Source organism: Kwoniella shandongensis, chromosome 2, assembly GCF_008629635.2.
Source record: "Kwoniella shandongensis chromosome 2, complete sequence".
In the NCBI taxonomy this organism is placed as follows: Eukaryota; Fungi; Basidiomycota; class Tremellomycetes; order Tremellales; family Cryptococcaceae; genus Kwoniella; species Kwoniella shandongensis.
In genome coordinates this window covers 1,701,741-1,724,714 of record NC_089288.1, presented here as the reverse complement: position 1 = coordinate 1,724,714, position 22,974 = coordinate 1,701,741, and the positions used below count along the sequence as shown (strand labels likewise).

At 48.4% G+C, this 22,974-nt stretch overlaps 8 protein-coding genes across 8 annotated transcripts; 2 read left to right on the top strand and 6 right to left on the bottom strand.

Moving 5' to 3' along the window:
• Positions 1–636: 636 nt before the first annotated feature.
• Positions 637–2,093, bottom strand: CI109_101296 (uncharacterized protein; the record flags this gene model as incomplete). Its single annotated transcript, XM_032006464.1, has 7 exons — positions 637–892; positions 963–1,053; positions 1,145–1,299; positions 1,424–1,497; positions 1,578–1,718; positions 1,843–1,951; positions 2,023–2,093. The coding sequence occupies 7 exons, from the start codon at positions 2,091–2,093 to the stop codon at positions 637–639; spliced, it is 897 nt and encodes a 298-aa protein (XP_031859299.1).
• A 334-nt stretch (positions 2,094–2,427) lies between these two features.
• On the bottom strand, positions 2,428–4,011 carry CI109_101295 (uncharacterized protein; the record flags this gene model as incomplete). Its single annotated transcript, XM_032006465.1, has 4 exons — positions 2,428–2,918; positions 2,981–3,139; positions 3,212–3,646; positions 3,741–4,011. The coding sequence occupies 4 exons, from the start codon at positions 4,009–4,011 to the stop codon at positions 2,428–2,430; spliced, it is 1,356 nt and encodes a 451-aa protein (XP_031859300.1).
• A 614-nt stretch (positions 4,012–4,625) lies between these two features.
• On the top strand, positions 4,626–5,584 carry CI109_101294 (nascent polypeptide-associated complex subunit beta; the record flags this gene model as incomplete). The annotated part of the gene is made up of 3 exons (XM_032006466.1): positions 4,626–4,671; positions 4,802–4,978; positions 5,277–5,584. The coding sequence occupies 3 exons, from the start codon at positions 4,626–4,628 to the stop codon at positions 5,582–5,584; spliced, it is 531 nt and encodes a 176-aa protein (XP_031859301.1).
• Positions 5,585–6,000: 416 nt separating this feature from the next.
• Positions 6,001–7,132, bottom strand: CI109_101293 (uncharacterized protein; the record flags this gene model as incomplete). Its single annotated transcript, XM_032006467.1, has 3 exons — positions 6,001–6,886; positions 7,026–7,065; positions 7,120–7,132. 3 exons carry the CDS (start codon positions 7,130–7,132, stop codon positions 6,001–6,003), a joined length of 939 nt encoding a protein of 312 aa, XP_031859302.1.
• Positions 7,133–7,532: 400 nt separating this feature from the next.
• CI109_101292 (uncharacterized protein) lies at positions 7,533–8,200 on the top strand (the record flags this gene model as incomplete). Its single annotated transcript, XM_032006468.1, has 3 exons — positions 7,533–7,621; positions 7,786–7,892; positions 8,103–8,200. 3 exons carry the CDS (start codon positions 7,533–7,535, stop codon positions 8,198–8,200), a joined length of 294 nt encoding a protein of 97 aa, XP_031859303.1.
• Positions 8,201–8,875: 675 nt separating this feature from the next.
• Positions 8,876–9,913, bottom strand: CI109_101291 (uncharacterized protein; the record flags this gene model as incomplete). Its single annotated transcript, XM_032006469.2, has 1 exon — positions 8,876–9,913. The coding sequence occupies one exon, from the start codon at positions 9,911–9,913 to the stop codon at positions 8,876–8,878; it is 1,038 nt and encodes a 345-aa protein (XP_031859304.2).
• Positions 9,914–18,738: 8,825 nt separating this feature from the next.
• CI109_101290 (uncharacterized protein) lies at positions 18,739–20,850 on the bottom strand (the record flags this gene model as incomplete). The annotated part of the gene is made up of 8 exons (XM_032006471.2): positions 18,739–19,200; positions 19,259–19,351; positions 19,423–19,499; positions 19,575–19,705; positions 19,811–20,059; positions 20,211–20,309; positions 20,399–20,521; positions 20,675–20,850. The coding sequence occupies 8 exons, from the start codon at positions 20,848–20,850 to the stop codon at positions 18,739–18,741; spliced, it is 1,410 nt and encodes a 469-aa protein (XP_031859306.2).
• Positions 20,851–21,791: 941 nt separating this feature from the next.
• Positions 21,792–22,733, bottom strand: CI109_101289 (pyridoxamine 5'-phosphate oxidase; the record flags this gene model as incomplete). The annotated part of the gene is made up of 2 exons (XM_032006472.1): positions 21,792–21,900; positions 22,090–22,733. 2 exons carry the CDS (start codon positions 22,731–22,733, stop codon positions 21,792–21,794), a joined length of 753 nt encoding a protein of 250 aa, XP_031859307.1.
• Between the last annotated feature and the right edge of the window lie 241 nt (positions 22,734–22,974).

Genomic DNA, 22,974 nt, shown 5'->3' with positions numbered 1-22,974 from the left:
GATCGCAGCGATAGATAAAGACCGCAGGTTGTTTTACCGCAGGTTGTTCGGCGTCTTTCAGTAAGTCACTTCCCTTCAACCAGACGGTTATCGTCTCATTACATGTTCTGTCCGTGATACTGCATCAGTCGTACCACGATCTTTCGGAAACGGCTGTAGGATCGGACCGTATGCCTGTATGAATACACCTACGTAATTTACCTGAACAATTGAATACAGCTGCCAGTCAGGCGGACTCCTGCTCCAGCTTCGTCAACGTTGCTTAGCTGCACTTGGCAAGCGATACACACTTCCACCAGAGTTGAGTCCAGCTGCTCACCAAGATACACATGTACTTCTTGGTACGCCCTGTCTTCACATTTCGTCAGTCCTGATCGGCTACCCTTGGGAGGGGGAGCGCAACCACGATCCCGTGCGGACTATGTCGCCCCCACAGCCATGGCGTCATCAGACAACGAGCAGTGAAGTACAGCCTAAATGCTAGGTGAATATTGAATGACACAACACCTCTGCATGACTTCTGAAGCGTCGTAGTGTCGTACATCGTTACATAATACTCCACTTTCACCTTCAAAGCTGGAAACACTCTCATCTCTGAGTGCTACCCCTCCACCATTACTTCATTACATTAAGCAATCACGCCTTCCCCTTCCCCAACCCCGCTGGCCAAGGGACCAACACGCTCGTCTGATCCCTATACTTCTTCCAACCCTCATCTTTACCCCATTTCTTCTCCGCACTCTCTTCGAGAGGCGGGACACCTGATCCGTATCGCAATAAGACGTATGAGAAGAACGGGGAGATACAAGCTAGGTATTTGACGGTCGGGGGGAGGGGCGCAGTGAGTGCGAGCAAGGGAGGTCCAGATTGGAGGATCACCTCGCCCAAATAGCTACCAAAACCCATCAATTGGATTAGTTCAGTCCAGTCACAAGCGCAGTGGATGTGGGTGCGACACTCACTTGGGGTGTCGAGACCATGCCCATACGCCGGAAGAGATGAACTTTTCCTCATGTTTCTTATCATTCTTCGCAGCTCTCCAAGCGGATTTCTCTGCCCAAAAAGATCATCCATTCAGAATCAACATTCTCCTTCGACCACACGATTGTGTCACGTATTGTGTGCATGTGTATGATCGACTCACCTCGATCAGCGATGATCTCGAGCCCTAGTCCTGCTGCCCAGATACTAACACCGATGAGATCTTTCAATCCCAAAGCGGGGTGTGCAGCAGCGGGTACGGAGTTGACAAGATAGGCAGGAAGACCGACAAGTGTGACCCAGAGAGCTTGGCCGAACCTAGATGTCGAGAGTCAGCGTGAGCCTTAACCTCCACAGACTGGAGATGAATGACAGGGTCGAAGACGGACTGAGGCGTTGCATCTGATGAATATCTCGAAAGAGGATGGAATTGGTCGCTCACCACATGCCTGTGAAGATCAGAGGTCTCGTTTTCAAATCATCGAATCTCGAATCGGACCCATCTCTCATAATTCTCTAGGAGCGCGATCAGCCACACGTACCAACAAAACATCAACGCACGATGTGTAATCCCACTGTTCGGATCTAGGACTCACCTGGAAGAGATATGTACCCAACCTTCCAGCCCAGAGGAGCATCATTGCCGAGACCAAAAGCTGTCGAGGGTGATGTGCTCCGAGGGAGAAATTGAGTGCTTGAGGGGAGGAGGTAAACCATGATCTGACAGTGGGGTAGTACTGCGACGCATTCCAGGAGAGAGAAAGGAAAATTAGCCTCGCTCCGATATCTTCTCTTACTCTACTGTGAGCGGGGAAGGGATACGACGAAAATATGAGGATGCAGCCATGGAATTTTACGCACAAGTGATAAAATTGTAGAGGTGATAAAGCCAGTCGATCCAGCTAGATCGTAGTACTTTTCAGTCTTGTTGGGTACCGCATATGACGCGAAGAGAGCTTGATATGCATATCTACAAGAACGATCAGACTTGATCAGCATTCTTAAAGCTCCGTCACAACCGATAGGTAGAGTACAACTCACGTGAAGCCGATCACCCCCGCCAAGCGGGAGGTGACGACGGGGTGTAGACCCAAGAAAGAGAGGAAAGACATGATTTGGCGACAATCGTATATTTGTCGAGCTTGTCGCTGTTGTTCCCCACACCAGTATGAAATGCTTGAGGTCGAGATAGATTGAGAAGCAAGGATGTCGGATGCATCTCTGGTGAATAATCGCGGCACCTATGTGAACTGTCACCTTGAACATGCGTGTGCCTGAGATCGTCGCAATCATCATCGGAAAAGATAGTAACCGATTACATCGTCGTCATAAAAGGTCCTTACATTACAAGCAAGAGAGAAAATCAAACAACATTATATGTTTGGGTATATACAGCAAATCAACGACATGTACTCGACTCATCCCCCATATCCAAATGCAAAGGAACTACATTTCCAGCACTGGAACACCCATGTCCAGACCGAGGTCGAATGTCTCCACTTCTCCTATATCATCCTCCCACGACGCGAACAGCTTGAGATCTGCCTCGTCCACCTTGCGCGGCTTCTGGACAACTTTCTTCATTTCGGGCGCGGTCTTTGCAAGAGATGTAGTCTTTGATGGGATGCGAGCGACGTTGGGATTCGGTCTTAGGGCGTTCTGGAATGGTTTCACGGCGGGTGGTCGAGGGACAGGTGCGGGAGGTTTGGTGATTGGCTTGGTTGCAGTGCTGAGCGGACGACGGGAGAGGGCAGCTGACGAGGCAGCGGTCGTTGGTCGACTTGGAAGAGCTACTCGGCTGATTGGGGTCTGACCTGGTCGAATCGAAGTAGGAGCCGGCTTTGTTGCCTGTACCATCTTTTTGGGTACGCTGGGAGCTGACACGTCATTGACCTTAGTCTTCGGTCGTAACCATTCTTCTTCCAGCTCATCATCCCCTATAATCGAGGCTGATTATCAGCAGAGTGTCGATGTCACGCACCGACTACATGTAACTCACCACTCAGCCGAACACCGCTTACGTCCAACTCGGCAATGTCGAGGTCGGGGACCTCTCGTATGGTAACCTCGTGAGGTGCCCACATAGGTGGGAGCAGTGTCAAAGTCTCAAAGATCGATTTGAGGTCGGGATGATCGAAAGCCGGTGTCCACGGGAGTTCTAAGATGGAGTGTCAGTAACCCGCATCAAGTGTTGATTTCTCTACCGCTAGAGATACAGTTGAGTACTCACCTTCGACAGGCGGAGGCATATATTCCACTTCGCCATCTTCTTCTTCCATCACCTCTCGTAACCCTTCCAACATCTGTCCTTCCACCACTTCCTCAATACTACCCAGACTAGCCTCTTCTTCCCACCCACCCGGATGAGCAGGCGTCACAAAACTCGCTTCTTCCAAACTTGCTTTGATAGGTGTCAGGGAAATGTGCGATAAAGATTGTCTCGATCTCCTTCGCGTACGTGTAGCTGACGGTAGAGGTGTAGGAGCAGGTAAGTCTTGTTGCAGTCGAAGTGAGGGTGCAGGCGTTCGGAGGGTTTGGGATGGTGGGAGACGTTTTGAAGGGGCGGGGGTACGGGTGGAGAGGTGGGGCATGGAGGAGAGTGATTTGGAAGGTGGGATGGAGGAACCGGCTTTAGGTGGTGCGTTCGCGAACAGTCGTTTGGGTTCTGGATGAATAGCACACACAATAAGTTGGTCAGCTTGGTTTAGAGAAACGACAGCAGCTTGTCTAGGTGCTCGTTGTACAGCACCGACACTCACCAATATCTTCCCCCTCTCTTCCTTTCCCTTTACCTCCTGCTCCTTGACTCTGACCCATCAAAACGTTCCTATCTCTCCCTTCCGTCTTCACACCCAACGCCATTCCCAACTTCATCCCCGTTGACGGTCCTCCCAAAGCCATCTTCCCAGGTCTCGAGGGGGTCTTGGTAGGTAGACCATTTGCGTTCTCCTTGTTTGTATTTTTCTTGGTGGTGGTAGGATGGAGGGAGGAGTATGTCCGCGGTATGTGATGTGATCGAGGAGCGAACATTGTGTTGGCGGGAATTATGTGGTGAACGCGTAATAGTTTCGCAAGGTGTTATGTAATACAACAGATGGATCGCAAGATATGAATAGTGACTGCGTTAAATGTTTGTCTGTTATAGGGGAATGGTTATCAATGCAACAATGATCAAGAACGCAACATGGATGCAATATAATGTTCTCATCTGACTGTTGTCCCAGACTGATACCTCTATCTCAGAAATCCAACGCGTCCACGGTGTCCAGTGCCACATCACCCTTTTCCCTCTATAACCCCGTCAAATGCCGAAATCTGGCCCCGCGGCGAAATCCCCTTTCGTTACTCGTTCGCTCACCGCTCACCGCTGCTTCGCTGCTCGCTGCTCACTCACTCAGTGTCACCTCGTAGGGGATAGATAGATGCATTGATGTACCAGAGACAAAGTAGCTTGCTTGATCTACCTTTATCCATAAACACAACTCTGTGAGTGAAACATACGTCGGATGAGATTCGTATGGCGAGACAGTGCTGATTTATTCGTTCTTTGTCACTCGTCCTTCACTCACTCACCTCGCTTTCGTCATTCAACTCCGACCTTCCTCTCCATACTCCGTTGCTCCGACTTGGTAGATACATTCAAAATGGACAAGGACAAGATCGCCAAACTCCAAGCTCAAGTCCGTATCGGTGCGTTGTGTTCCACGTACTTCTTGCAGGAGGCATCAGCTAATCACCAGATCTCGACTCTCGCTCCTCTTCCTTCATTCAACTCGTCTTTCAACCATGAACCACATATTTCTTCGTTACAAATGTACAGGCGGAAAGGGTACACCTCGACGAAAGCAGGTCAAGAAGTCGGTCACAGCTTCTCAGGGAGATGACAGGAAGCTTCAAGCTGCTTTGAAGAAGCTCGGCGTCCAACCCATCACCGGTGTTGAGGAGGTTAACATGTTCAAGGAGGATGGAAACGTCTTGCATTTCGGTGCTCCCCGAGGTGAGTGGGTGGTGTATATGAGTAGGACTGGCTGGGAGAGTGTTGTGCAAAGGGCGGGGCAGAGGATGGCTACGTGGGGATGTTCGGAGCGGAGCGCGAAGTTGAAGCGAAAGGAATGGAGAGTTGGCGATTGGAGAGTGAAGTTGGAGAGCTACAACACACGTATCTGTGGACGCTCGCTACTATCTGTGTTGTGCACAATTCGGCCCTCGCTTCATTCTGTTCCGTTTCTGTGTGACCACACGATAGCAAACCGCTCGAACTCCGCTGACGCTCGGATGTCCGTGCTCCTTCGCAGTCCACGCCGCTCTCCCCTCCAACACCCTCGCCGTCTACGGTCCCGGTCAAACCAAAGAGCTCACCGAACTCGTCCCCGGAATCCTCAACCAACTCGGTCCCGATTCCCTCGCCAACCTCCGACGACTCGCTGAATCTTACCAATCCATGACCGCTCGTCAAGCCGCCGCTGCCGCCGCTGCTGGTGGTGCTGATGCTGGTGAGAAGAAGGAGGGTGACGACGAGATCCCGGATTTGGTGGAGAACTTTGACGAGGCAGAGGGTGCTGAGGGTGATGTTAAGAAGTCGGACTTGGAGGAGTTGGAGTAAATCTCTCTGCTCGAAAAAAAAGCAGAAGATAAGATGGAGAGACTGGCGGGCTCCAATGTTAGGAGTCAGAGGCAACTTTGTAAACCTAGCTAGCTAAAAGAAAATGATAGCTTGGCTAGAAGATGAAACGTCATGCGTGTTGGTAGGGTCAGCTGAGGCATGGTGTGGCAAGGTGCCCAAGACATGGTGAAAACGTCATGTCTGCATAATGTACAACAAGACAATGCTAGCGCTCGCGTGCGTACCGCGAATACTATTTCCCTGCCTAGTCGATTTGCGTGTTGTTTGCTAGCGATAAGCATAGCCCTAAGGGCTTGCCATGACCGGATGTTGATTTCCGCGATTGTACCCCTGTCCAGACGACAACTCTCCAGAGCCGTGTTGGCAGACACCAAGCCTCTCTCCGCCCTGTCCCGCTAGACCTTCACTTTCACCTTCGCTCCCTTCTCCTCGACCTTTGCCTCCTCTCTGGCCGCTTTCATATCCCTATACATCTTGACCACTCTCTCTCTTTCCTCCTCCAAGATTCTCCTCTGACCCGCGTTCAACGGATCTTTCCCACTCCCTTTCCCAACCGCACCATACACTCCTTTTCCAACCTTCTTCTCCTGACCCAATTTACGTAGGTGGGGCAAGGAGGGTGGTGCTTGGACGATATCATTCAATCTTCTTGGCGCTTCGATAGGTTTGAAAGACTTCTCTTCCCTTTCACGAGGTTTCGTCGTTGTCTTATCCCCATCATCGTCATTATCGTCTGAACCAGATCCTTCGTCTTCGTCTCCACGTTTTCTCTTCCCAGCTTTGTTTTTCATCTCTTTGTCCAATTCGTCCAATGCAGCCTGTGGCATCTTACCCAACTTGACCAATCTCTCAATCCTCGTTCGTTTCTTCCTATCCTTCTTCTCACGTCTGAAAGCAGCTTCTTCAGCAGCTTTGATACTGGCCGCTTCTTTAATGGCTTTACTAACTCCTGGTCGGAGAAATTCTTCAACTCGACGATTATATTCACCAAGCGATTCATTCGGTAAGATCGAAGGGATGGCGGGTTTCTTAGGGTCAGTTTGCTTTGTAGTTGGGGTCGTTGATGATGAGGAACCGTTTTGCGGTTTTAGTTTAGATGACGAAGAGGAGGACGAAGTGTTTGTGGAAGATGAGGGTTTGGGCTTTCGCTCGCCTGTATCTTCCGATGTGATTCGACCCGCTTTGCGGAAAGCGGACTGAACAGCGTGAGCATTGAATATACGTGATGCGGAACGGGGTGTGTCGTCGTATGTCGAAGCTTGGGGAGCGAGGTTATGGCCTCTACAAGGGGAATGAACAGTCAGCACAAGTCAAGTTTGGAGAGAGAAGCACATCGCCCGCAGCATGAGATGAGAATGAGACGACGAACGCTGCAGGAGGGCGAGCGTGTTCGATTGCAAAGTAGCCAGACGTTACTCACTTTTTGGCCGTTTCGGCGTCTCTGATAGACCTTTTGGCACCTGCATTCAAACATCTTAGCTGGGCACGGGAAAGCAAATACAAGGTAAACTCACGCTTATGAGGCATAGCTGGAAGTATTCGAAGGGCACTTAGGTATAAGCTGGTGATGGACTCGTCTCAGGAGCAATATCGTTGGATGATGACTGTGCTACGCGCGAACGCTGTTGATGTTGGTCGTGTAGATTAGGTATATGAATGCTGAAGATGACATCTGATTATTTTGGACAAGTCGGGTGGAGGATTTGAATCTGAAATTTAAACCAGAACCACAAGATAGAGAGAATTAGGAATCAGGCTCATCCTTTTGAAAGTGGTCTGCGTATCAGGCACACATTCGACAACCTCGAATCCCGTTACTTTGATTTCAGCGAGTGCGAATGAACATCAACTTGCAACGAATCTCAAAGCGACATCATCTGAACACGCTCTCTCTCTTCAACACCCACAACCAATCGCCCCCCTCGCCATGTCATCGTTCGCTAAGCAGATCCCAAAAGCGGTCAAGGAGATCAGGGTGCAGTTCTGTCAGACTTCAGCTCATTCTGCCGGTGTCCGGTGAGTTGATTGTCTACATCAACAACAATGACTATCCTCCCCGCCCGCTCTCGTCTATCTCCCCACCACTGTCCTATCATCATGCCAAATGATCAAGTCACACACATAAGTGGTATCATAGAGTAGTTTAGCTGACGTGTCCCTCGTTGCGTGTGCGTTATCAGAAAATTCGTCCAATCATCTTATCCCGCTATCAAGGCCGCTCATCCCGATCTCAAATTCCTCATTCGAGAAGCTAGCAACACCGCTCCTCGAGCATTTGTCAGATTTGGTGAGTGTGCTTCATACGTGTCCTACTAGGTATTTGTTGCGATGAGCTGACGGAATGGTTCTCGTTACCTTTGACCTATTTTCACTTGCCCCATTCATCCGCTCTCACTCCTCACATTCTACATACCTACCCGATCCTATTCGACATTCAAATACACTGCTTCCCTCTCATATCATCCGATCACTCACTGCCAATGGTGCGATATTATAGAACGAGGCGTCGAGTCCGAGACTCAACTCGCAAACCTGTCAGACACAGAAGTAGGAAAGGCTTTGACAACGTTGGTTCAGCAACAAACGGTCGGATAGGTCTTAGACATGCAGAGTGTGATAGTTTGAGGGAGTGTGTTAGTGAGGGAGCTGAGATCGAGCATGAGGTGTGCACCTCTCCAATCAGGCAACGGAAGCGAGGTCGTTACCTCGAAGAGAAAGCGAGTCATGCTGTGCGAGCGATGCAAGAAGGATTCTGAATGCACTGACCAGGTTTAACGACGCGATGTGGAATACAGTACTTCTATCGCAGACTCATGCGTCCACCTTTCCGACACATAAAATGCGTTCAAAGAGCACGACAGCAGCTGCAAGACGAGATGGGATGGAGCCTGTTGAATCCACCGGCACCTGGACTAATGGTTCAACGTTCGGACGACTAACAACTGACCTACGTGATCATCCCTGCTATGGGGTCCACTACACGTGCTTACTCGCAACACTCACTGCTCCTTGCTACTGATTGTCGAGCTCACATGGTGCCGTAAACAGGCCTTCAGAAGACATGACCTTATCTGAGTCAGTGGAAAACTGAAACAAACTGACTGATCCTCCTCCCTACGCGATTACATCCCGCATACTGCAGCTACCTCCTACAAAGTCCTCAACTCTACCAACCCCTCGACGCTTCCTACTCTGCGATATCCTATCGGTCGTCCGAATCTACCACTCGCACACCACTTGTCGCCTCATCCCCTTCCCCTCGACGCGGCCTTACTTCGCATAAGTAAAAGTCCACGGTTTCCTCCCCGTATCCCCATTCTCTGCCCAAACCTTCTTCATCGTCGAGTTCCCATCCTTGTCCTCCATTGTCACCTGCGCCGTTCTCCAATTATCAGAGAACAAAGTACCGTCCCGCTCTTCCCTTCTCAGCATATCGGTGAATATCGCCGCACAAGTCACATCCTCGCTATAACCCGACGTGTTGATGGAATATCGCTTTCCAACTGTAAACTTGTCCCTATTCACATCTTTGGTCTTGATACGATGTGTGAATTCAGAGGCTGTATCCCACATCCTGGTGAGTTTCGATCGTCCGTTGTCCGTATTTGCGAAAGAAGACAATCGATCACCACCAAAATCGGACACAACGTCAGATATGGTGATCTCTTCTCCCGTGGTGAAGTCCCACTGACTATGACGATGGTTCTTCTGCACAGCAAGGCTGGAATAATGGTCGAGCTGTGAATTGATGAATGCTTTCGAAGTTTCGGCACGAGGCTTCTTGCCCCTCTGGGAAGCTGCCAATCGTCTGCGTACACGTCCGCTCCTTCCTTTACGGGAACTGGGACGTACGGACCGAGCGGTGTGGGTGTTGTGTCTACGAGAACGAGAACGACGGGCAAGTAACTCGGACCTACGTCCATCCTTCACGTAGGGTCGAGTGGTGTTGTATCTACCGGAACCAGAACGAGGCGAACTTGACTCATACCCGCCTTTATAGGAACTGGGACGTACGGATTGACTGGAGTTGTATCTACTAGAACCAGGACGACCGGAAGACGGAGCAAACCTGCGGCCATTCTTCGCGTGGGGTCGACAGAGCTCCGAAGAGGACGAGGAGGACGTAATTGTGGAAGGGGAGGAAGAAGTGGAAGAGGAGGAAGAAGTGGATGGGAGTCTCTGCCTGCTGGAGGTGGAGGAGAAGTCACCTTCTCTCCATTGGTGTCGCCAAGGTTGGTGACGATTAGACCAATTGGTAAGAGGGGACTTGGAGATCGAGTGTTGTGAAGAGGGGTAGGAAGACATCATTGTTGTGGTATGGTGCTTGCAAAAGAGGATGTGATTGTGATCTGATGGTGGCAATAAGGGATGTAAGTATGATTGTGGGTGGTAGGTAAAGTAACAACTGTTGTGATCAAATGATCACCCTTATCTGTCACAGAGAGGCAATGGCATATGGGGCGGTGTGTAGCTGGTGAAGGGGATGAACCTGAAAGGATCATGAGATCCTTTACACATTTACAAAAAGGAATATGACTGGATGAAGATATGCTTGATTATTTGTGTGGCACCATCAAGAGCATTATCTTGACTCTGATAGGTGAATTATGAGAGATGTGTACTAACTGAACATACTATCCATTCATATCAGAAAGAACTAAAGGACTGATAGGATACTGGCCAGGATACTTCACAGACTGCCCGTACATCCCTCACTGCACAGCCAGGCTCTATGGTTTCTTCACATAGTGGTCTATGGTTGCATCAAACAGGTTCTTTGCACCTTGGCACGCCAAAGCTGTCGCCACAGTAAAGGCCTCGACTTCTACCGCCAGACGAAGGTCGTGAATCACAGATGGCCAAAAACTATAATTACTGTCCAAAACATTAGAATCTGGTCCCTAGGTGTTCTCACTGAATGGGTCAAAAGTTTCTACATACCTGCCATCAGTGCCAGTGTTTGTCTGTCTGGTGGGCACAGTGGTGTTTGTGGCAAAGCTGGTACCTGATTGTGCAGAAGTGGGAAGCAGTAGTGTACGTTCATCTTTGCGCACAGAACCAGCCTCCATCTTAGAGGCTTCAGCAAGGAATCTGTCACCTTTGGAGTCTCTGGTGGAACTGGTTGAACTGGTTGAACTGGTAGTGGAGGGAGCCATTGTGGATCAAATTGCTCAAATTGAAAAGGCAGGAAGGTATTTGTTGTGAATCAGATATGTTGATTGGTGATTGGTGTTTGGTGTTGAAGATTGAACAAGATATAGTGGCAAACAAGACAGAGAAGAGGATCTTTAAAACCCATTCAAAACGGAGGATTGCCGCCCAGAGTCACTGGTCAGATTGAGGAAACATGAGACAGAAGACAAGTGCATAAAAGGAACACACATACTCCAACACATAATGAAACAGAGATATAACAGGGGAAAGAAGGCGAAGTGTGCTTCTTGTCTCATATGTTGTTACATATAATGTCAAGATACATCAAAGGAGAACTACAGTCACCAATGGCCTGTCTTGACAGTTGATCGAACAAATGTTTCAGAATGACATATTGAAACAGGGTAATGTTTCATGATGAGGACAGGACACAGAACCTGGCCAGGTGTAAACTTGCAGCCTATTATGAGCCAGACTCATCAGGACCAACTCATTTGTTGTAGCACAACCATTCACACATTTCTTTTCTGCCGTGTGAAAGTCTGTGCTTGGCAGGCAAAGACGATAGATGCATACTTCAGATGGTTCACCAAAGTGGTGATAATGAACATGTTCACTTATGACTGAATGAAAAGCCAGACTCCTTGGCATACACAGCCGAACCTATAAGTCCTATACCCTGAACTCCAAAAACTACAGCTCGTGCAGGTGAGCCACAAAAGAAGTCACACCCAATCCTATATCCAGCTCCACAAGTTTCCAATCCCTTTGCAGCACAGTTGCGGCAGACCCCGGCTGTAGTTGATGTCGCTGCATGAAGAGTACTGTGGAAGAGCTGCTACATCAGTATATATGCATTTAAGGGGACAGCTGTCCAGTAATCCACTGCTTACTTGGGAGTCAGAGACATGTTCTGATTGCTCTGAGGAGGTTGGGTAATGATATCACTACGCCTCGAGCGGTCCATCAATCGAAGGGGTATGACCTGAATCTCATCACCACCTGAGTGATGATTGAAAACATATGTGTCAGGTTGATAGGTTGGGAGAGGAGATTGGAGACTGTCAGCTTCCAAGGCTGGAGACAAATCATACCGATCCACAGACTGCCGGTCAGACGCAGTGCCAGTACGGTCTGTCCTGTGAGAAATAAGGGAGGCAGTGGAAGCAAAGGGATTGAGAGGCATTTTCCTAAAATGGTATCTGTGAGTTGAATGGGCTGTTGCTGAATGTAATCATGTATGTATTCTGCAAGACTTGTATACTTGATCAGAAATGGGTAGGGATATATGGTCAAACACTGAGAACATAGATACTATTCTTTCTTTCCCAAACAAACAGCTTTTGTGTTGGGTCTTTCAGTTGAGTGAGTAGCATTGCTTAGAAGGAGTGGCATGCAAAAGGAAGCCTGTCCTGTTACATGGGAAGTACGCCATTGTATCTGCCAGGATCAGAAGCAGTTGCCCTCAAAGTAACACACTGAAAGGAGGTCAATGGCATCATATACTGCAGGCAATGAGCAGCAAAGTGAGGGGGCAACACACAGTGGAGGCAAGCTCAGGGATACCTTTCAGTGATGGATGCTTCTGCAACTACAGTTCCCATGAGCAGATCATAATAGGATTTGTTATCAAACTTGGGTGGCTCTAGCATTCAGACACAGGGGGACACCTCTGGGAGGATCAACAGCAGCACCTCCAGATACCTTTCATTCTTCTTTTTGTTTGAAAGAATGGGAACAAGTTGGCTGAATGTCAACCGTGGTAAGATTTATATTGGCGCTCACTAAGACAAACCACGCAGAGAGATGGAACAGATAACCACAAGAGGGAAGGGCACTAGTAATCTGAGTGGTAGCTGAGAAGGGCGGTAAGTCCAGCCCAGACTGATGAGCTCAGACATTGCCGCTTGTGCACTTCATGAAAGTGGAGCTCACTGGTCGCTTGGACAAGCAAGGAGTGGAGCAGAACGTATATATATATATATCACATCACATTGTTGACATAATCAAGCCAGCAATACTGATCCCATACATGACCTACATGTTACCTTGCATACTAAGCCCTCTTTGGACCCCACAGGAGCATATCAGCACTCACTCTTCCTATCAACAGATCACCTACGGAGTTTGCAGCCAACCACTAAATAGCCGGATTCTTCCCACAAGGCATACCCCACATCTGACAGCGATATTCAGCTGTGGCAGCTCCTCCAGCTGGAGTGAGTCACAAACTATATCACCATCTCTGCTCTCTATTCTGGCAAATGACTGACAGTGTTGCTACTCACATGTTGAATTCACTGTCCCTGTTCTTCTTTAAAGCCCTAGATACAGGCAGGCCGTTTAGTAGGTGTGTTCACTCTGTAGTATGTGGGTACACCCCTGGTATGACAGCTTTGTAGCATATGTATGGTAGGATGCAAGACATCGTCTCATGGAAAAGCATGGTCTCCCAGGACAGGGTTCCTTGTACCCTCCCAACAGATGCAATGCACATCTAACGACTGAAGGTCACACTAATTAGAATGAGACGAAAAAGGTGCTAAACGAAGCTACAGGGACGTTCCTCTTGCGATGACACTGGAGGAATGACACATGTTTTGCATTACACTTACTATGAGCCAGTTGTCCAGGAACTCATTATGGAACAACAGGTCTGCCACAGAACAATCACCGGCACACTTCTTGTCTGGAGATGTAGAATTTGTGTTTGTGTTGGGCACAGATATTCATACCTATATGAGAGTAACAACAAGGTGGAATTATGGTCCTGACAATATGTGACTGGACGAAAGTCATTTGGGGCTAACCAAGGTACTTGCTTGCACCCAAACCCATATACACCCCACTCAGGACTGTACCAGTGCTCATCCCAATACGTGTGCCTGTGCCACAAAAGGTCGCACAGCCAGCCCTCAGTCCACCTTCACAAGTTTGAAATCCATTTGCAGCACAGCTGTGACATGCTTGGGCAACAGTTGATGCTGCATTGCCAGACCTTGGAGAGAATTGCAAAATCAGTATCTGTAAACCTAACAAAATGCTCACAACTGACCTGGTGTTCATGGACATGTTTGGATGGCTCTGAGGTGTGCGGGTGATGACCCTACCAGTCCTCGGGACACTCATGTCCTGAAGGGGTATGTCCCCATTCCCTCCTTCTGTGGAACGGTCTGTGGTAGGCTGGTACACAGACTGAGGGTATTCTAGTAGGGCGGCTTCCATGGCTGGACCAGACACGTACTGGATATCAGAGTGTCGGGCAGATGCAGTGTGACTGTGGCTTGCCCCATGGGAACCAGAATTGGACTCAGAGCGAGTGGGTGGCATCTTGCAGAAATGAGTTGAGGAGGTGGATGTGATATAGCAACTTAAGCTTTCAGATATGTGAAGTGGATGGTTGATTGTTTAGTGGGAAGACTGAGGAGAGTTTGGACACATAAGTGCTACATAAATACCTTGCAAAGTGGAAGAGCACCTTCATCAGATCATTTATCTAAAATGGGAAGCGATTAGCATCAGAAGGCACATATAAAAAGGAAGTCTGGTCTGTTACACATTACTGGAGAGGAGCAAAGCATTGTTTCCTGTCATGACTAGAAGCCCTTGAGCTAGGAGACACACAATCAAAGGAATACCAATGCTGTTACATGTTAGAGGGCTGCGACGTCTCAGGGGCAAGGGGCATGGGACAAAAGGCCAACACACAGAGAAGGCAAGCTTTGGGGTGCAAATCTACAATGGATGTGCTTGACTACAAATTCTGCGACACTTGTGACAGAAACCACATTGAGGCTATACACTGACAAGGACATCACAGCAACAATGACCTCATGTGAATCAACGAAAGGCAAGCACTAAGCGTTATGACAGCAACTCTAGAGTGACATTGTAGTGCGCAGTCATCTTACCGAACACTGATCTGAGGGTATTGTCTCTTGCTTTAATCTCCCTGACAGCAGTATAGAGAGTGATGTCATCACATTGGTGTCCTTGTAGCCTTTCATATATGATACACAAAAATAAAGTGACATGCTGTGATGTGATGTAATTCAGACCTAGTGCAATGTACTTCACATTGTGGCTCAGTATTTCAATGTGTTCTTGGAGTGCATTAATGATCCAAAGACAGATAGAAAGTAGCAGGTTGCAGAGTGAATGGTAAAGAGATTTGGCATTGGGTAATTGTGAGTTGGCAAGCAGTGGTCATAGAAATCTTGAAAGGATCTGGCAAGGATGAGCAATCTGTGAAGTGCAGGTGTGTTCAAGAAGTAACTGATGATAGTTTACTCCATGGGAAGAAAGGCCATAACATTTCTATAAAAGAGTGGTCTTTTATATTTTGTTTCCACCTAGACAAGTTGAACCATATTACTAAGCAAGTGCCTTTTACGGTACCAGGTGCAGGAACATGTGTGGGATGTGAAATCAGAGGACACCAATGTGATCACCAGTCATGACTAGTCATATAACAAGATAAAAACAACCAAGTGGCAGGATTGACATCAAGCTGCATACAAGATTGACACAGGTAGTCTATTTGACATCTGGCAAGTCCAGGTCGATTGTCAACTGATATGAAACCATCTCATTTGTTGAACTGTGCATACAAACTTGCACCTATGCCTGAAATAGTCAGAGCTCCCACACCAATGCTGGCTGCACGACGGTGTGGTGAACCACAAAAAGATGTCACACAACTCTTACACCGCTCCTCACACACCTGCAATCCACTTGCAACACAGTTCTGACATGCTGTGGCTGCACTGGATGCTGTACCAGTAGCACTATCAGAATCACATAACATCAGCGCCTGCGCAACACACTGTGTCACTGGCTCATGGTGGTTCACTTACCTGGAGCTCATTGACATGTTCACATGGGTCTGAGGAGGACTGTTGATGAGCTGAGCAGAGGAGTTTGTTGTGGAAGCAGAGTCAACATGGCTGGCTGACATATTGCAGGAGACAAGTTGTTGATGTTTGTCTATGGGGACAGATGAATGTGATATGGCAATGTAAGTGCTAAGGTCTGTGAGGTGGATCAAGCAATGTATGAAGATGTAATAGTCAGCAGCTGAGAACACAAATACCCTGGTATGTAGCTTGCAGAAAGGGTAGGCATCCATCCTAGGATACTTGAGTGGATGAGAGGTGATACTGAGGAGGTGACACATACTCAAAGGAAATCATGTCTGTTGCATATTGCGGACAAAGGTTGTACCAACCGGAAGACACATACTGAACAGTGAGCACTGTTTTACATGTTTGAGAAAATGGGTAGGACACAGATAGGGCCATTGTTCAGGCAAGACAAGATCCCATTCTTCGAATCCAGAGGGCATAGCTGTTTTTGTCACAGGCCTGCTGGAGCTTGATACTGGTGGATGCAATGATTGCCCCAAAGCTTGCAACTAGTGCATCACACATTGTACAGTGATAGACTCAATGTAGTTTGAGCCAAAACTGATTGGACTAACTGCTTCACTGAGAAATCATCAATTGTGTTCCGCTTACTCTAAATATTGTATGCCCTTGTGTACAAGAGCTCAGCACTTGGACATCTTCTGTTCTTTCACATAATGAATCTTCTCCTGTCCATTTTATCACAGCGACATTGTCACGCCGGTATGGAGGGGAACGGGAGGTGTCCAAGGAAAAGGACAGTGTTTCGGGCTTGTTGCACTATTGACCGAGTTCAGATGTCGCAGTGGTGATGACAACACTAGTAATTATGACAAGAGTAGTGGGGGATGACGACATGAGGTGTTGGGTTTAAGACCAACTGTATGAGTGAGACTCAGATGATGATACAAGGCTGGGAAAGCTAACAACTAACTACGGAAGGAGGTGGGATATATATACCTTTTGGGAGTATGCATTTGCCACCCAGATTTGTTTGAGAATGGTTCATAGAGCTGGTCTTAGATACGTTCGGTTTGGGCTCTAAGACCTGTTCTTAGATGTGTTCAGTTCAGGCTCCAAGACCTGTTCTTAGAGGTGTTTGGTTCGGGCTCTAAGACTGGCTCTGAGACCTGTTCTTAGAGGTGTTCGGTTCATGTTCTAAGACCTGTTCTTAGAGACGTTCAAAGAGATTCCACGCGTGAGATTACACGTGCAGTAATTCATTACATCAAGAGTGAATCAGACATGCAAATCAACCTCTGTTGCAGACCTAACCTTCTCCTGATACCAACTAAACAAAGGTATGAGGCTGTTTAGCATCTTGTCAGGACAGACAGAGTGCATTGCCACATTGACCTGGAAATCATCCCATCACACCAATGTAATTCATGTTACTCAAAAGCTTGTGTCAAATTCACAGTAAACCCCTCACTGTTGGAACACTCAAAAGTGAAAGAAAAACACCAAAGATGCAGCACTAGGTGCACAAACAAGATATGATGCTGGCAAGAGGGGGATGATTCAACAGTGGGACTAACAACAACAACCAGTATTGGTTAGATATAGCGCTGCACCACAAGCTTGGCACAAAATACCACCCATTGCAATTTGGGATGTTTCATCCAAGTCGGACCAGCATTCTTTGGTACTTGCAACACACTTGAGACGACTTTCATCCCAAGTAGAAGGGGCAGTGGTAGCACTAAGAAGCGTCAACATCAGTACTCAATCATTGGACATGACTGCTACATACCTGCTGTTGTAATTGACAGACATGTCAGCAGCACGTCGAGGAGGAGTTGAAACAGTCCTGGCACCACCTGATGATGTCAAAGACTGGAGGGGCACTGAGCTGCCTGCTGTCATGCGGGGGCCTGACTGATAGCCAGTATTGCCAGAGGTTGAGGTCCAGGCAGCTGATTTGTCATTGCGGGAAGGGACAGAAGCCATCTTGTTTGAGAGGTGTGCTGTGGTGAAGCAGGTTGGTAAGTTATAAGATCAGATATGTAACGTTGGTTTGTGATGGAAACAGAGGTTGTTGAGTAAGGTGTTTACAACGGATAACCAAGACTGAACCTTTTTATGCCTTACATTTGGGTGTGTAAGCTTGCTTTACTGTTCAGACCATGAAACAGTGTTGACTGGAAGACAAGAAAATGGAAGGAAGCATTGTCTTCAACTTGCTGTGGGTGGAAGGCGTGCAAGGGGAGGAAGGCAAGTCCTTCTTGTTCTAGTGCCTCTTACATATTACACCTTACACATTAACACAAGACACAAGGCAGAAGACCCAGCATCTCTAACAAATTGTGACTGGAAGACACTGCAATGGCAACTGAGGAAGAAGGAGGTGGAGAGGGGGGAGAAGGCAAGACGTCCTCTTTACCTGCTATATGTCAAGCATTGTAGACCTGTAGAAGTCATCAAGGCAGAAGAAGCAGCATCTCTTACATCTCACAGGTGGAAGACCTGATATGGGAGGAGAAGGCAAAGCATTTTGATTGCGACGTCTGTTGCATGTTCAAGGACGAATCCAGACTTGGGAATTGTCGTATTGAGATGTAAATGTTTACGTCAAAGGTACGGGTACCCGTATTATCAGTAGCGAGCAGGTACTCGTCCCTAGGTCAACATTTATGAGACCACAGCACTGCTCTGCAACAGAGGACGCTGTGATCCAAATTCAAACACACAGGTGTGTTGGCGAGAGCAATCAAAGAGGGGGACTAAGGCGAGTCCGTTCAGGTGCGGCGTGAGCAGGTAGATGAGAAGGTACGAGTATTCCAACATCGAGGAGCGGTACGGTTACGATAACATCGATATTGAATGATGAACCTGGTGCGATCTGGGTGTTCGGGCATTGCTGGTAGTGGAAGAGCTATCCGTCTTTTCGACGCAGATCGTCCAGAACATCAGTGCGTGGTAGAGCATCCGAGTGAAAAGTGAAGAGTATATAATATATCTTCATTGTCATCCTGGTTATGATATGGAGATGTGATGATACAACCTAAAGTACAATGTTTTGCTCCTGGACCACCTTCGAGAGTGCGACTAAGGCTGTTTAGGCAAATCCCTCCGTTATATGCTCAATCTTCCTATCAGACCTCTTAGCCCTGTCTGTCTCCCCTTCCCCTCCTTCGTCTCCGATGCTCTCGCCGTCGGACTCTGTTCAGGACTCAATAATCCGCCTCCCCCTCCACCTGGTACATGACCCGTCTCTACCCCCAGTTGTGGCTTTACAACCTTTACCTCGATTGGCTCTTTCCTGGCAGGAGCACTCGCTTCCCCAGTTTCTACATCTGACGTCTCTGCCACTCCAACGCTTCCAGGCGTTCGTAGTTCGATATGACTATCTTCGTCGGCGGTGTGATAGTCTCTCGTCTCCATATCGGAGAGCGGACCGTCATCCGTCATACTTAGCGGAGTGATGACGGTCGGGATGTTCAGCGAAGCACTGGGTGGGTTGGAAGTCGGAGTGTGGTTGGTGGATGATGAGGAAGAAGAGCTGGCATTGCGTATTCTGTTGGAAGCTTGGATGACCTGGAATACGGAATCGTCAGTTTTTGGTGTGGCAATGCAGTTGCGAGGCCAGACTCACCCTCAAGGCCGAAGTCCATTTCCGCTTCGCATCAAAGTTCTCCCTTATAGCTCCTGAAAGATCTGCATCGGTAGCTTGACCTGATGTCAACCACTATGGAGAAATCCCAAACGATCAGCCCTTTCTCGAACGAAAAACAAGTTCTTATCGAGTGATTTGCTTACAGGATGTTGGAGGGCTTCGGCAGCTGTCAGTCTTTTCTTGGGATCTGCTACCAGCATCTCCTTGATGAAGTCTTTCGCTGCAGTCAGAAGCATTGTCAGCTTCGGTTCACTCCGACAATATTACCGGATCAGCAGACGGACAGCTGACTGACCTGTCTTGGAGACTTTTGACCAGTATCTTTCGTGGAACATAATTCTCCCTCTTGTCATCTCCTTTAGTAGACCCATTTTGTCGTCGGAGCGGAAAGGCGAATAACCACAGAGGAGGGTGTACGCGATGACTCTGCAAAATATTCAGCATCATAGATCGATATCGTTACCTCTCCAAGTTATATAGTCGATTCAGAATCACATAGGCTGAAATCTGAAAAGTAAACAGGTCACTCACCCAATACTCCAACAATCGACTTTCGTCCCATGCGGTTTATTCGCCAAAACCTCCGGCGCAGCATAACCGAAACTCCCCGCTGCCTCGAGCAGCTCCTCATCTGGATTCTCGAGATGTTTGGCGATCCCAAAATCGGCTATGACGAGTTGCGAATCTGGAGCTCGCGTTTTGTAGAGGATGTTCTCGGGTTTGAGATCTCGATGAACGATATGGTGTGCGTGGAGATAGGCTGTTGCTGAGATGACTTGCCTGCGGGAGTGAAGTGGGGTAGAGAGAGACCGCCGAGGGGCGGATGGAGGTTATGATTGAAGTTTAGATGGAGTTGAAAGAAGTGAAAGAGATTGGAAATTGACTGTCAACATTGACTCTGAGAGCCGTAGTGGAGATGAGAGCGACATACCGAATGCAATCCACCGCATCCTTTTCCGTAAACTTCCCCCTCTCTGATATCCGATCAAACAGCTCTCCTCCCACAGCGAGCTCGAAAGTGAGATAGAACCTGTAAAATGACACACGTCATATCAGCTCGATGTCCATCATGTACCAAGAGCGTTACACTTGTTGGTCAGACACAAGATGTTAACTCACTTATCTCTCGATTCGAAATTGTCCCATACGTGCACGATATTCGGATGATCTAGTCCTTTCAACACATTCAACTCGTCCATCACGATCCCCTCGTTATCTTTGACTAGCTTCTTTGATATAATCCTGAGCAAGAGCACGCGGTGGCGCATAAATCAGCTCCGATAATGTAGCACACTGGCGACCGCTCCACAGAAAGGTGTCCCCCCAGTTTCCGACGGTACGGGAGGAAGTAAGTACAGCGGATAATGTGACCAGCATTTAGTAGTACCAACTCACTTCAGAGCCACTTCCTTCTTCGTTCCATGAGACGGCGCCCAAGTTGCCTTGACGACCTTTCCAAATCCGCCCCGACCCAAAACTTCCTCCAAAACATATTCTTTCTTCTTCTTGAAAGAAGGCGGTTGAGGGAGCATATGATCCCGAAAATCATTACGGAACTCGGATAGGTTCATCATCTTGCTTGCCTGCGATGTCGAGCTTGTGAGAGCGACAGATGGGGTGAGTCGAAAGTTGGAATGAACGATGGATGTCTTTGGCAGTCAAAGATCGGTCGACTGATATCCACCTAGATAAGGTGGGATGTGATACGTTGGATCGTGATGCTCGTGAGTGATTGGATGCGAAAGAAGACGCTGGAGAGAGGTCGTTGTCGTTGTCGTTGTGATGTCAGGTTATGTTCCAAGGAGTGATTGATTATATTTGCGCTGAAAAGCACCAACCGCGTTTCGCTGCGGAACAGACTGATTGATACCGGTGTGAAGTGTCCAACAAGAGCGGAGCGATCGTCCTAATTGTTCGAGAGATGTATAGATGAAGGATAGTGCGATGTTACGGTACGATGCTGTCCGATGCAAAGTGATAGTTTCGATGCGAAGAGCGATGCGGAGTAGTTGACCGGATGAAAGGATGTATGAGTGCTGTGAGTGATTTGTTGTTGTTGAAGTGTGCTAATAACTTTATGAAAGTTGAATGATGATTGGGAATATTCAGGCACGCCTCGGTGGTATGGTACCAGGTTGTTGATGGACGTTGACTTCGCACAAGACCGATGTCCACTCAAGAAGACAAGGCAAAGGCGAAAGTCATATACACAGGCGTCTGACCGTACTTGATGCTCATGGCTACCGTATCACTGTATCTACCGATGCAAGGTCTAGTGTGGGGCTATGCTCGGGGGGATCGGCGTGAGATAGTTGATCGACGGGCTGATACCGGTGCGCCGGCGTTTCACCTCAATCCCTACGACTGCTCCACAGTTTTCAAGGACCTATGTTAATCTCATTGGGTCGCTATGCACAGTATCGCATAGCTTCAGAGATATCATGCATATTGTCCGGCAGACAAGAGAAGATACACTTTATCTGTCTACTATTCGCCCGAGAACCTAGCCAAATTATGGAGAGAGTCGTTCGACCTTCCATTCGCCTTCACTGCCCTCTGGTCGAGTGTATCGGAATCGATCGTGGAGACGAGAGGGTTGTCCGGACCAGAACTCCACCTCGCTGCGGGGGGAGGGGGGAGGAAACATCAGCGACAAGAGCAATCCATCTCCAGCAGGGAGCTCGGTGAGAGGAACATGACTCGATGACTCGTAGCAGGTCCGGGTTAATTCACTTCGCACACAGCGTGCAGCTCTGGCAGACCGGGAGCGCGACCGAACAGAAAAGATCAGAGGGCATAGCTGCACTTACAATGGCACTACTCTCCAACCTCCCCAATGTTCAGGACATTCAACCTCTTTCCCCTCCCATCTCTTCTCCGTCTCTTCCACCCTCTTCTCCAACGTCTCCTCTCCTACCGTCGTACTCTGCTCCGAAGCCCATGCACCGATCTTACTTCCCCTAGGTCGGGTATTGAAATACTCCACACTCTCTTCCCTTTTGACTTTCTCCACACGTCCAACTACTCTGACAGATCTTGAGATCTCTCTCCAGTAGAAGGCTAGTGCCGCATAGGGATTGGCGGTCAGTTCGCGAGATTTACGAGAATTGTAATTTGTGAAAAAGACGAATCCGGTATCATCCACTGTCTTTAGTAAGACGACACGACTTGAAGGAATACCATTAGGTAAAGAGGTAGAGACGGTCATCGCTTCTGGTTCTTTTACGATGGGCGTCCCATCGTCAGGTGGGGAAAGAGCGGACGATAACCACGCATTGAATTGGAGTAGGGGAGATGGGGAGAGATGGGAAGGGAGGAGACGAGGTGTTTTGTATTGGTTATGACTTGTCAGATGGATTTTCTTCGGTGCACCGTCGTCGGTAGGTTGGGAGGTGTCGCTCGTATCGGGCTGAGGAGCAGGGGTCCCGTACAAGTGGAGAGTCGAGTTGGACATCGTGCGGATCGTAATACGTGTGGTTCGAATAGGACGGATAGCTCTTGTGAGTGTATGAAGCATGTGCTGAGTGACTATGTCAGAATTGTACAACGAGTGTGATGCAAACAATGATGGAGAGTGACTTATAACATCTCGCGATCGGGCAAGATCGCTCGCTGCTCATGACTCGTAACTTGTCATTCGGCGAGGTCGGTAAAAGTGGAGGCAGTTGGTCCCGTCGTAACGTTGTAGCAGAGGT